General features: G+C 43.3%; 1 protein-coding gene across 2 annotated transcripts in view; it reads left to right on the top strand.

The window, feature by feature from the left end:
* The window catches only part of LOC118370252 (E3 ubiquitin-protein ligase Midline-1-like), a 48406-nt gene extending 34212 nt beyond the window's left edge, over positions 1 to 14194 (top strand). For both annotated transcript variants that reach the window (XM_052499241.1, XM_035755179.2), the window contains exons 3-10: positions 2093 to 2188; positions 5855 to 5962; positions 7035 to 7183; positions 7330 to 7457; positions 8242 to 8385; positions 11057 to 11218; positions 11473 to 11680; positions 12311 to 14194. In XM_052499241.1, coding sequence (XP_052355201.1) covers positions 2093 to 2188; positions 5855 to 5962; positions 7035 to 7183; positions 7330 to 7457; positions 8242 to 8385; positions 11057 to 11218; positions 11473 to 11680; positions 12311 to 12659 — 1344 coding nt within the window. In that variant the 3' untranslated portion in view covers positions 12660 to 14194. The remainder of the gene's footprint in view (positions 1 to 2092; positions 2189 to 5854; positions 5963 to 7034; positions 7184 to 7329; positions 7458 to 8241; positions 8386 to 11056; positions 11219 to 11472; positions 11681 to 12310) is intronic.
* The last annotated feature ends 491 nt before the right edge of the window (positions 14195 to 14685 follow it).

Raw genomic sequence — 14685 nt, 5'->3', positions numbered from 1 at the left:
AGCCCTCTTTATGCTGTGATCGTATCACATAAATCGTTTTTATTTTTAGATGCCCTTGGTGTTTCCTCCCATATAGATATTATCAGATATTGAATAGTAAACATTTTTTCCACATAGCAAAGGGTTCTTACAGGGATCTTAGAAGGTCAAGTAGCAAGAAGCCATGAAAAGTGTGGTGAGTGGTAGCTTTCTCTTGATTAGATACAGATGTTGAAGGAAAGACATTAGAATATATTCCCTTTGTAGTACTCCCTGCAACTGCATTCAATGTCATCTGGTCACACTCAGGAGTAGCGCACTTTTTTTTTATAGAACTGTATTTAAATTTTAAAAGTTTCCATATACCCTTCCACTAATGACCAGGGATTTCTCCCAGTTTGAGTTGTTAACTACACAAATGTGGCTAGTGATATTTTGCAATGAAGAGAACTAGTGTATTTGGTGAATGGATACAGTAGGCTGTCATTTCATATACTACATTATCTCCTGCTGAGAGAACATTCAAAATAAAAACTGACTATAAGGATTCAGGTATTCCGTCCTTTTTATTGGCATTTTGGTTTTTAAAAACAAACCATTTTGAAATATCTATGAATATGACAATTACATTGAGTTTGAGTTCAACCATGTGCCTCCTGCTTAATGTGAGTATTTCCTTTAACCATCATAGACCTTTCTTTACTCCATACAGCCAAAGATCTTTCAACAGAGGTCTTATCTACGTGATTTGTTTCTCGGTGTGTCTTATTTACTCAACATGTTTTCAGACAACAGGCTTGGATCACCCCAACGTTATCCTACATGATTCACCGTACAACAGTTTCAAGATATGTAACAGATGCTTCTTTCACATTTCCTCTGACACTCTGATTTATTCTGACCTCTTACTAGGTGAAGAAGAAGAAAATGCTTTTGATAAATATTCTCAACCTAGAGCGTGTCCACTTTAAACTCAGTGAATTGAGAATATTGGCTATAAATACATGAGATCAAGAGTAATTTCTCCTGACCCGAATACAAATTTACAACAGGGACATTTCAATTAATCTTCTCAGGACCGTGGGGGACAAATTCCATTGTATTAGCGTCAATTTCAATCGGACATTAGATTGAACATGCTGAGGAGACCATAATGGAGGGAGTCACATGGGGCATACTGTTTGACCCCTTAGTTTGGTTTCCAGTGATACCTATTCAATATGTCCAAACAAGCAAGAAGACACACTAGTAGTCCTTGTAGTATTGCTGTTCTCCTGCATGGGTTCATTTATTTTTACACCCCCGTTGATCATGCCATCCCCTATGGTCCTTAATGTGTTTTTTTTTGTGTGTCATCATCGTATTAAGGCCATCCATTAGACTGGTAAACCCCCCCAACCGTATTCTTCTGCCTGGCTCGTCTGTTGTTTATGTTGTTTACCCATGGGGCAACTCCATTTAATCCCTACTGAACATCACATTGTGGCTTAATATGGTCGGTTGGGCAATAATATGATAGAATGTTGAAATAAAGAAGACAGGCAGGCAGAATAGGAAGGGGAAAAGGGGGGAAACCATCAGGAAGAACAGCTCACATAAAGACTCTTTGATAGGTAGATGGGCTGTCAGAGGAGCTTTTGACGCTTCATTTGCCGGTCGGGAGGGTTTATGCATGAGTTTTTTTCCCGGAGTGGCTCAGGCTCTGGCTAAGGCTCTGCCAGTAGTGTTTGGCTGTGAGTCCTGCTCGGAGACTGAGTGACCGGGATGAGGCGGTATCGGGACGAGGGACAGGGGCAGCGCCCGGAGGTTAGTCTCCAAATTGTCCAAAAGCAAGTGTGACAACCGTGGATGAGTTTTTGGAAGGGGAATAGGGGAGGTGAAGGAGGAGGAGAGGAAGGAAGAGGGGGAGGAGGAGGAGGAAGCTTCTCTGATTTTGCTCTCTCTAAAACAGAAATGTAGGACCTCTAACACCTTTTGATCAGCTTGGTTTTGTGTTTATTTTCTCTTGAAAGTATGGTAGGTTGCTTTTCAGGCTTGTTCATAAGACAAAACAAGGACAATAATTGTTGTTTTCTCTTCTGTCTTCAATAGTAATTTCCTCTTTCTTTTGCAGCAAGCGTTGGATTCCAACCTGAGTCATTTGGTCAAGAGGAACAATGAGTTGGAGGGGTTGATGGGAAAGTTGATCCAAACCTGTCAACATGTAGAGGTGAGTGCTCTGTCACTGACCATGCCATTAGTTCAGAGATGCACGTGCAAGGGGCATGCTGTATTTAGTTAGTCTAGTGCATGTGATGCACGCCCAATTCACCGTATGCTGTTCACCTCAGAGAAAACGACAAACTTTGTTCATTTTTGTATTGGTGTCAAATTTAAAATGAGAATGATGATTTTCCTGACATGCTTATGCCCATGTTGTCCTGTCATCTTGAAGTAGTTTATGTGGCCACGGATGCTCCTGTCTCCGCTTGAGTTTGCTCATCTGAATTTGCATGTAGAATCTTGTTCTACAATTTCAAAATGCACAATATTTTCCTGATATGTAGGCTACTAATCATTGAGTTGTCAAGCAACACATTATAAAAATGTATTATATACATGTCCAATTTAAATATGCACATGTACAATACAATCAGATTACACTGATGTATCTATACGAAGACAAAAGATTGGTTGTGTCACTTTTTTAATGAAGGTTCTTCTGGATTAAGCCTTTCTGACCATAGCCACTTGTTCTTGGTCTGTGATGATTCAAATTAGAAGCGCCTGAGAGGAAAGAGTCACAGCCCCATGGTGGAAGAGTGGGCTAGTTTATGACATGTCCTGAATCTTTATCTTTATACTCTAAGCAGAGATCGTATTATGTTTCCATGGCCACTGTCACCAGTACACTAAAACGTTTAAGGACAGGCCGCAGGTCCACTTTGGTCATTTCATTTAGCCTTTTAAAATCCACAAACCCGGTTCTTTCAAAACAGATGTATTTAAATAATGCATCAGAGAAAAAGAGGGGAAATATCTGACCTCGTTTTCATGGTGGATGTAGGTCAGAACGAATGTGTACATGGTTTTTAAACACACTTCCACCCATTAAATAATGAGTGTGTAGGCTAACTCTTGAGTGTTTCTGTGTTTTTGTATGTGTGTGTGTGTTTGTGTGCGTGAGTGTGTGTGTATGTGCAGCTTCTGCTCAGTGAATCAACTTTGCAAAAGTAATTTGCGTGAATAATTGAGGAATGTGGAATGACTTGCATAATTATTGTGCAACTCATGAAACAACTTCATTAAATCTGTAGATTGTAATCTGCTATATCCACCCCAAGGATTACAGTTAGAGTTATTTTTAGTATAGTCATCATCACTGTGCCTAAATGTGCAAGGGAGTGAAAAGACCCCCCTTTCTCAGCACTTAACGAGAGTACACAGGACGCGTGTGTACTTTTTGGAGATCGCTAAATATTTTAAAGCCTTCTAAAGAAAATCAGCCTCTCTTCCAACTTCTGTGAAAAGTTTGAGCTCTTTTGACGTGCAAATTCCCCAGAAACTTCGGGTTAAATGAATCACTTATGCTCCTGCCAAAGACTCTGTCATGTCCGTCACACACCCTCTTGCCATGGCAAAAGGCTGAACCCACAGTGTGTCAGCGACGTGTACTCATGACGCTGTCATAGCAACATGGCCACAGCATGTGTGTGTGTGTGCTTGTTTGACTGTTTTTGTAGGTATATAGGGGGGAGAGAGAGAGAAAGAGACAGAAATGTGAGGCTAATTAATAAGTATTCATCTAATCTAATGAATCTAAGATTTCACGAGATGCTAGAATGATTTAAGAGGAATACAGTGTCCTCACTGAACATCTATCTCCTACTGTAACACATAGATGGTTCATAAGACCTAAACTCCAAAAATATTCAATAGTAGATCAGAGGGGGGAGATAGAGTGAGGGAAAAAAGTTAACCCACTGTTCCTAGGCCGTCATTGAAAATAAGAATTTGTTCTTAACTGACTTGCCTAGTTAAATTATTATTATTATTTTTTAAAGGCAGCTGGGATCATAGTCACCAAGAAAACAATTGGTAACACACTATGCCGTGAAGGACTGAAATCCTGCAGCTTCCGCAGGTCACCCTGCTAAGGAAAGCACATATACATGCCCGTCTGAAGTTGCCAATGAACATCTGAATGATTCAGAGGACACCTGGGTGACAGTGTTGTGGTCAGATGAGACCATAATGGAGCTCTTTGGCATCAACTCAACTCGCCGTGTTTGGAGGAGGAGGAATGCTGCCTATGACTCCAAAAACACCATCCCCACCGTCAAACATGGAGATAGAAACATTATGCTTTCGGGGTGTTTTTCTGCTAAGGGGACAGGACAACTTTACCGCATAAAGAGACGATGGACGGGGCCATGTACCGTCAAATCTTGGTTGAGAACCTCCTTCCCTCAGCCAGGACATTGAAAATGGGTCGTGGATGGGTATTCCAGCATGAATTGATTGATTGCTTCTGTGGACAGGTGTTTTTTATACAGTAAACAAACTGAGATTAGGAGCACTCCCTTTAAGAGTGTGCTTCTAATCTCAGCTCGATACCTGTTTAAAAGACACCTGGGAGCCAGAAATCTTTCTGATTGAGAGGGGGTCAAATACTTATTTCCCTCATTAAAATGCAAATCAATTTATAACATTTTTGACATGCGTTTTTCTGGATTTTTGTTGTTGTTATTTCTGTATCTCACTGTTCAAATTAACCACCATTAAAATTATAGACTGATCATTTCTTTGTCAGTGGGCAAACAGACAAAATCAGCAGGGGATCAAATACTCCTCTAAACCCTGTGAACGTACAGTAGAGAAACCCACTCACAAGGCGAAGGAACCTAATTACTGGCGTTGGAAAGACAGATCTGTGTGCGTTTCAATGAGTCCCTTTCATATCATAAACAGCCCGTCCACACCAGGGAGTGACCATAACACACCTCGTTGGCTTGGCAACTCTCAAACAATCCCCTCTTTCACGACTCCCCTCTCTGCTTTTCGCTTCGCTTCGGTTTAAACTTGTCCAGGTGGTGAAATCTGTGTTTCACCAGGACATAACAACGGGCACCAAAGAGGCATCTATTTCAAAGGCCTGTGGCTAGTAAAGTGGATCTGAGTGTGCATGCACTCAACAATCACAAAGCTTCAAGATCTGTAGACTGATCCAAATTCTACATAGAATTGAGCACTGTTAGACTCAGCAAAACACAGGTGCAGGCATTCCCTATCTTCTGTAATAGCCAGAAACAAACACAGATTAAGGTACTGTGTTTCAATGTTGATTCATTCACCTGGAGGTTATTATTTACAATGCAAAACCAACCGATATCTGCATTATCATTAGTTGAACTATAGCTTTAAATGGATACTGCAAGATTCTGACAATTAATGTTTTTCTACTTTTCTCTAAATCATTGCCCTGAGACAGGTCGGACGTTTTGATAATTACAAACCGTTAATGGGATACCGTGAGATTCGTCTTTTGACAAAGCCAGCGTCTGATGAACTTGTGGCTACCATTTTTTATATCTGCATGCAGTATGAAAGAAGTTAGAGGTAGTTTTGCAAGCCAATGTTGAACCACTGCTAACTAGCGTTAGCGCAAACCATTCGCTAGCGTTCCAGTAGACTTCCAGTCATTGTGCTGCCGCTAGTTATCGTTGGCACTTGAAACTACCTCAAACTTTCTTCACAATGCGCACAGACATAAAAATGGTATCCATGAGTTCGTCTAACTCTGGGTAAGTAGAACAATAAATTGGTTTGTAACTACAGTTTACTTAAGGCTGTGAATTATCAGACGGATGAATTATGTTCCATTTGTGTTTCTCAGGTCAATGCATCGCGGCAGGAGGGAAAGCTGATGGAAGAATGCGACCTCCTGATTGACATCATCCAGCAAAGGAGACAGATCATTGGGACCAAAATCAAGGAGGGGAAGGTAGGATCCAGGAGTGGCCATGGGTCTGAAAGGGGAATCCCATCCAACACACACACACAATCCTCTGCACTTTCACTGAGCTGCAGTCTGAACCGTCCGGCCTGGGAGGGAATGTAATAGTAAAACAACAGAAGGGTAAATGTCTCTCGCCTTCTGTTCGGGGTCTGCATTGGATCTGTTGGAAAGTCCACCGTCTGTTCACTCTCAATCTGTTCATCTATGATGCAAAGTGAACATTTGAACAAGGTCACCAGGGGAATTGGACCATGCTTAATTATCAAAATGTCCGACCTACAGGGCATGTCTCAATTATTTTTACTGACTGACTGAGTTGGAATTCGCTCAAAGCTAACTATTTGTAGTCAGAGAGGAAATGAAAAGGACTTCACACTTTGTGTTACTTTTACTTGCTTCAGTTCCCTTGCTGTATTTCTGTTGGCGTTGGAATAACCAAAGCAGTCCAGGGTTAGTCAGATACCAGGTTCCTGCAGTTTAAAGGGCGGGACTTCCTTCCTTCCTGGTCTCGTGTCAGGACTTGAGTCAGGAGCGGGCATTAAAGTAGAAGTACCAATATCAGGGGCCAAAGAGGCAGTTTAGCTCTGGCCTTTCGGCTGGAAATGAAAACTTTCCTAAACAGGAATCCTTTATGGTGGTCGGTTGCCGCTGAGACGATAGAGAGACAATTTGGTATTTTTCCCTGCTCCTACTCCTCTGGTATTGTCCAGATATAGGATGCGGGAGACAAGTTGTTTCATATAAATACCAGAAAATTGCAACAGAAATATACACATACGAATGACACCAAAGATTAGTTGTTTAGTGAGAGTGGGTCAGAACATGTTGATGAGGGTAGTGTGTCTGACCTAAATACATCATCCAACCAACCACATTTCAGAGCCCTCAATCACTCTCTCTAAACCTCTCATTAGGTTAAGAGAAAGCAACAAGCAAAAAACATCTGGATACGATTCCAAACGCCCCATCTGGGCTAAACCTCTACCATCCCTGACGTGGGATTCAGTTAATCACCATAGACCCATTCTAACCCACCTCTGTCCTATCTGCTCTATAGGCAGTCCGGATCAGGAAGCTAGCCCAGCAGATCTCTAACTGTAAGCAGTGCATCGAAAGGTCCTCTGCTCTCATCACCCAGGCCGACCAGACCCTGAAGGAGACGGACCACGCCCGCTTCCTCCAGACCGCTAAGAGTATCACCGAAAGGTGAGCCAGGCCAGCAAGGAGAGAGTGGTAGAAATTCACTACGAACACTGACTAACCATTGGCCAATGGCCATTCACGGTCAATCCAATGTGCATCGTAGTGGGATAGTTGTGAACTAAACCCTCTGGGATATGTGTTTGCGTTAGGGTTTCAATGGCGACCGCCTCCTCTCAGGTCCTGATTCCAGAGATCAACCTGACAGACACATTTGACACGTTCGCTCTGGACTTCACCAAGGAGAAGAAGCTGCTGGAGAGCCTGGACTACCTCACAGGTATAGAGTACAATCAGCTCTGGTTACTAGTAGTGGTGGGCGCCAAAGGTGATAATTCAATACAATGTATATTTTGGAAATATTTTGATATACTGTAAATTTGTTGCCTATATCATGGTTTTGCTTTATATCATGTAGCTATAATCTATTGTTAAGAGCATGAGTTGGCATCTCTCTCTATAAACATAACCTAAAATGTGGTTGAATGAACTTAACCTTACTGTGGTCCAAAGTTCCACATCTACATAATGTTAAAATTGTCTTTGTTTTTGTCAATGTTATTGCATGTTATTGCAGTACACATATGAATAGGTTTCTATGAGATCGTGGAAGAGGTTGTTGTTAGGTCTTTGCGATGGCAGAGGGCTTCGCTTGAGCACTGGCTCACTAAGTGAATTAGTCTGAGTCATCGATGTGTACTCACTGGCGGAGGGTGAGAGCGAGAGAGGGTGAGAGCGAGAGAGGGTGAGAGAGGGAGAGAGAAAGGGAGGGAGAGGGATGAGAGAGAGAGATGAGTTGAGAGAAGAGAAATATGTCATCAGCCAAATCACACTGTCAACCTCTGAAATATCATCTGGGCTATAAATGATCATTAGCAAAAAAAAGCATGGCAATCAATATAAGTCACTAGCCTTCAGTCCTCCTTTAAGAGCCACAGTACCTTGTTTGAGGTCAAAAGACATGCTCAAAGGTGAACTGCTGTTATTCCATTGTTATTTATGCCAGAGCACGCATAGCATTTTCCATTCTTACCCTTCTCTAATTTCTCATTAACATTATCTAGCGCCAAGTCCTCCGGGCATCAGAGAAGAGCTCTGCACTGCATCGTACGACACCATCACCGTCCACTGGACCTCAGACGACGAGTTCACAGTGCTTTCCTATGAGCTCCAGTATGCTATCTTCACAGGGCAAGCCAACATTGTCAGTAAGTATCTGGGTGTCGGCAAAAATGCAGTCACACATACCAGAAACACCTTCAAGCACACAACTATCTTCATAGGTCAAGCCAATGTTGTCAGTGTGTATCAGGCTGTAAGTTAAACTACCCTCTGGCATACCAGACACACCACCAGACACACAATGGTATCTTCACATGACAAGCCAATGGTGCTAGTAAGTGCACAGAACGCCTTGAGAGAACACTGTGCTCACAACTCTCTCCTGATGATACATTTTGTATTTTCCAACTCAAAGCCCCGCGATAAATCAAGTGCAAAGCCAAACAGCTGGAGAACTTAAGAATCAAAACCGAATCATGCGTATCTTCTCACCGAGCCGGTCGACTAGGGCCAATGGGGTGAGCTCAAATCTCAGGATCTCAGCTTGAGTTATTACAGTGTCAAAGGGGACCGAGTGGGAAGGAGAGAGGGAGACAAGCTGACTCGGAGCGAATTACAGTCATAACACGAATCAGTGCTCAGAGCCCTCCTCCCCCACGGATCACGCCTGAACGCCACACTCATGCATACTTCACTGGGCAAGCAATATAAAATGAGGTCAGGGGATGGGAAATATAGCTTCTTAGATGAAGAGAACAGAGGAGGAAGTGTGGTTTGATGAAAGCGGACGGCTAGCAAACAAGGTTATAGGATGTCACGAGAATAAATAGGATATGATGTCTCGTATTGTGAGCATCTAACTTCACTTCAAACAATAGCATTTAGCTACAGCTAAAAGAAGAAACTGAGAACTACCAGAACTATAGCTTTAATATTGCAATACATCCCCAGCGTTGCTGCAATTTGGAACAAGAGCTGCTGGCTTTTTCCACGCTTTAATCATGTTGAAAACTCCAGTGCCCCCAAGTTTGAATGCCTTTTTGAAAGTCTTTCGATACCGATATACAAAATGAATGAACATAAATGTATAATAGAAGTCTCCCAGGTTCACCCTTGAATGATAATTGAACATAACAATTGTGTCAGATGCTGTCTTTGGAACTCCGTTGAGCAGACGACTCTCGAAGGGCCTTGAAACATTTCTTTCTTCTCCCAAGTCTACCAACATCAGCACTTTTCATGAGGGGTGGCGTAAACCCAATGTGACACGTGTTTTTTTTCCCCACTTCCCCCTCTCCTCATCCTCTGCACACGCTATGTTCTCTTCCCGCTCTAGATTCACATCCAATCACCAGGTCTAAGCTCTGGGCTGAGGCTGAGGTGTTGTCACATCTTAGAAATGTCTCCGAAAAACATGGCAGAGGAAAACGGGTGACGGCAAACACTGGTCCCATCGGTCTCACTCAGGGTCATTTAACTGCAGGCCAATTTAATAACTCACTGTGTTTTCTCTCACCAATGTAAATTATGTGTGGCGGGCACTCCGTTCCAAAATGGCTGCCGTGTGTGAGGTGAGAATGGCGCGTCTCCATTTCAAATATTAACAAACGTGCGGTACTTTCACAGTGCACTACACATTTACAGCAGGGCAGCCTTCAGAACACACGTTAGACATGATGACGGGGTATGGTGGTACATGGTAGCCTATAGGGAAGGACAAAAAGGTGTAACGGGTTCGCAGATGTCGCGTGAAGCTTACGGAGAGTACACGGTGCACTCAGCACGATGGCCATTCTGTCCGAGAATTAAGCCTACGGGCATCAATGTGGCACAGCACAGCTTAGTACAGGCCTATCAATGTACAGCACAGCCAGTCCCATGGAACAGCACAGCCATTGAGAGGTGAATGACCCCCCTCCTAACACCCACAGTAACCACATGAAACAGAGTGAAAAGCAAGAGAGTGAACGGCAATGGAAAGGGAATGTGTTTGATCCTATTAAAGGGATTAACAGATTAATGGCATAATGCTGCGTTGCATTCTGGGTGACTGTCTTTTTGAACATCACTGGCATAATGGAATGACTTTGTATGATAAATTACCCCTCAATTCCACATGTTTACTACACCCTCCCACCCCAAAGTCCCTTTGGACAAGAAGCATTGTCTGAACACACTGATCATGAATCCTTCCCCTCTCAGTTGGGTATGATTGAAAAGGCCATAGAATGGATTGAGGAAGTGACTGATTGTGGAATTTGGACCACTCCTCTCTATCCTATAGCTCTGGTCTCCTAGGATCACATGAATCGACTTCCTCCCCTTCTAACACAAACAGACTCAAATCTACACCTCTCTAACACTATAGATAAGACTTCGCTAACTAAAGAATGAAAAAATACAATATGTCAGGGTGAAATATGGACTTAATTAGGTGAATGTTGATAGTTGGTCCAAGTATGATACTTACCTTGGCTGAGGATTGGCTGTCTCTGAGGCAGGCAACGTAAATCATTTCCTCATTATGTGACAATGAACTTTGCTCGTGTCCTGGAATTCGGCAGTTTACGTGTGACCTTATTAAATGAAAATGTTTGCTCTTCAAAGTTTATCAAGGCCACAACACTTCAACAACAAAGTACGTGTACTGTACATGTGTGGTCTGTGTTGTGGGTCTGTTATAGCCACTCTGTGTGTGTTTATGTGACTACGTGTGTGCAAACGGAGACATATGTGTGTTCACTCATACGCACCAATGCATAGCTGAGTGTGTATGCATGACAACACGGTAACTGTGAGTCTGTTTCTCCCTCCCAGGTCTGTGTAACTCAGCAGACAGCTGGATGATTGTGCCTAACATCAAGCAGAACCACTACACCGTCCACGGCCTGCAGAGCGGCACCAAGTACATCTTCATTGTCAAAGCCATCAACCAGGCAGGTGCCCGCAGCAGTGAGCCAGGGACACTCAAAACCAACAGTAAGGGCTCCATACATTACACCATAAGGAAACTTGGCCTAATGACATGCAGTTTTAGAGAAGTCTCTTGTGATTCTTAGCTAATATGGTCACAGGATTATGTATCAATACAGTGTCCATATTAGGACAGCATCACATGTCGGGATGGCGTCCTAATATGGACACCATACATACAGCTACTGCCTTCATAGCCTATCCTATCCTAGCCCAATGCTAACTTAACCATGTTGTCTCTCTCCGTCCTCTTCGTCCAGGCCAACCATTCAAGCTGGACCCCAAGTCCGCCCACAAGAAGCTGAAGGTCTCCCATGACAACCTGACGGTGGAGCGCGACGAGACGGCATCGAAGAAGGGACACGGCCAGGAGCGCTTCACCAGCCAGAGTAGCTACGGGGTCGTCGGCAACGTTTACATCGACAGCGGACGCCACTACTGGGAGGCCCTGATTGGAGGAAGCACATGGTGAGTTAGACCTGGGTGACCTGATGGACCAATGTCTTGCTCTGAACCACATGGTGTTTGGCGTGTTGGATCTGGCTAGGTAGAATGACAGAGATAGAGGGGCGGTTGTGTTACGCCACTTCCTAAGTAACTTTAAGGCACATTTATACAATGTAGACAGAGAAAGATTCAATGCACATTTAATAAGTATGAGTTCTTCCTCTGAAGAAGAGGTGTAGCAGGGATCGGACCAAGACGCAGCGTAGTTATAATTCATGGTTCTTTTAATAACGAAACTATACATGAAATAGACTACAAAACAAGAAACATGAAAACCCGAAACAGTCCCGTGTGGTACAAACACTGACACAGGAGACAACCACCCACAAAACCCAACACAAAACAGGCTACCTAAATATGGTTCCCAATCAGAGACAATGACTAACACCTGCCTCTGATTGAGAACCATATCAGGCCAAACATAGAAATAGACAAACCAGACACACATCATAGAATGCCCACCCAGCTCACGTCCTGACCAACACTAAAACAAGGAAAACACAAGAACGATGGTCAGAACGTGACAAAAGTGTTGAAGTGTTTGGGGTTTAGAGGCTTGTTAACAGTGTCTTCTTACTTCTTTCTCCTCAGGTATGCGGTGGGCATCACCTACAAGTCGGCCCCCAAGCACGAGTGGATCGGCAAGAACTCGGCTTCCTGGGTCCTGTGCCGCTGCAACAACTCGTGGGTGGTGCGCCACAACAGCAAGGAGCTGGCCATCGAGCCTTCGCCCCACCTGCGCCGCGTGGGTGTCCTGCTGGACTACGACGCCGGCTCGCTTTCCTTCTACGACGCCGTGGGCTCGCAGCACCTGCACACGTTCCACGTGTCCTTCGCCCAGCCCGTGTGCCCCGTCTTCAACGTGTGGAACAAGTGTCTGACTGTCCTCACGGGTCTGCCCATCCCCGAACACCTTGAAGGGTTGGAAACCCAGGACTGAGACCCTCTGGGAACTAGAATTCCCCCTGGCCGAACCAGACTAAGTTGGTTTGGGTTAGGTTAAGCCACCTTCAAGGCACTTTGGGCCTCTATGAACTAGCAAAGGTCGTCTTCAATCTTGAATCATCTCAGAAAACGTCATGCTACCACCTCATTTCATTTCATTTTAGGCACTTTGGACCACCCCTTGGGCCAATGTCAATCACACAGACCACCCTCTATTCATCCACAGAACGCTGTTTGCAGTGGGAAAGAAGGAAAGAGCTACGTAGCTGTACAGTTGTGAATTATAGCATTGCCCAACTCCCACATTCATGATTATGGAACCAAAGTAGACATACATTTAAATGATTTTATTACTATTTTCTTGTGCTTATATGATAGATATTCATTATTGAAGTGTATGAAATTAGCCTAGATAAATTCCAATATGTACAATTTCCCTTATGTTTACACATTGTTCATACGTTATTTATGGTCAGTTTACCAGGGATAGGAGACATTTAGAAATCTAGGGGAATTATTTTGATGCAATTTATCGATGTTACTTTCTAATCTAGAAAAGGTATTGTGTTCTAATACATTAATGTGTAAATTATACATATTTTGTGACAACATAATTACTTTCTTCCTCACAGTACCTTATTAAACCCACAAGTGCAAAAGTACTGTCGCATTTTAGACAAGCAGGGAAACACAACAAATTGCGTCTTAAATTTTTGTCATGTTTTGTCCTCTTTGCAATGGGATAGGTCCTTTGTTGTTCAGCCATGCATGCTAGTGAGAATCTCTCAGGTCTATTCCAAATCCTGTTTTCATCCATGAAAATAATGCAAACTACTTTGTCCTCTCCTGAGTGAATACTGACTTCCTACTTTCTTTAGCAGTTGTCACAAACCTAAACTGAAAAACACTTCCACTTTGTTGTTAGGTACAGTGAGGACTATTACAATAATTTCTCTATTCAGGTCCAGTGGCCGCTGGGAGGTAAATTTCAATGACAACAACCATGCCTCTGGGCATTTGTCATCCATATGTCACACAGGTAAGCACCACACTTACAAACTCGGTCATTATTTCACCAAGGTCGATGCCACCACGAGCCACAGCTTGACCTCAGCTTGACCACTGTATGACCCAGTGACCATGAACTCAAACGTTGTATGATACGTCTCGCCACCACAAACAGGCACTCCATGATGTACATGTTATCTTCTCTTTTACTCTGTCTTCTTTCGAAAGAAGGACCATCGGGATATTTTACAGACCATCCGTTATTTTTTAAAGGAACACAATGGATTGGTTCACTCATTAATATGTGTCTTAGGTTTGGGATGATCTGTTTCCTTGTAATGGATGCAGCGATTATCTGCTCTTTAATGTTGCCACAAAAACTGTTTCAATTCAGTTGTATGTTTGAATCCGGTGGACACTATTTTAGGGAAGAGGATCGGAATGCTTGTGTCACTGTACAAATATGAAGTAGCATTTGTCGATTGTCAAAGGTTCAATAAAGAAAGATACATTTGAACTTGTTTACTGCCTCATGTACTGTATATTTTATACACACTGACACGCACACACACACACACACACACACACACACACACACACACACACACACACACACACACACACACACACACACACACACACACACACACACACACACACACACACACACACACACACACACACACACACACACTTTGTTGTAAACATCACTTTAGCAATAGTTACCTAATATATCGCTTTTTCTCTTTCTAGAGCCTTGCCTTCCCACCATAAACTGGCCCAACCAGCCATCTATGTCTAAGTTTAGCCTACAACCTGGTGAATTTATCTTGAGAACTTCCTGTAGACAACAGGGCCTCTTCCTGGTCCGCTAGAGGCTTTTGTCTCTGGTTCACAGGGGCAACGGTGTGACCGGGCAATATGGGCCTTACCCAAAACAATATGGGCCTCAGACAAAACAATATGGGCCTCAGACAAAACAACAAAGACCCGAATACAACTGACTGGGGTCC

This window comes from Oncorhynchus keta, chromosome 37, assembly GCF_023373465.1.
Source record: "Oncorhynchus keta strain PuntledgeMale-10-30-2019 chromosome 37, Oket_V2, whole genome shotgun sequence".
In the NCBI taxonomy this organism is placed as follows: domain Eukaryota; kingdom Metazoa; phylum Chordata; class Actinopteri; order Salmoniformes; family Salmonidae; genus Oncorhynchus; species Oncorhynchus keta.
Note: the sequence above shows the minus strand (reverse complement) of the source record. Positions and strands in the feature narration are given on the sequence as shown.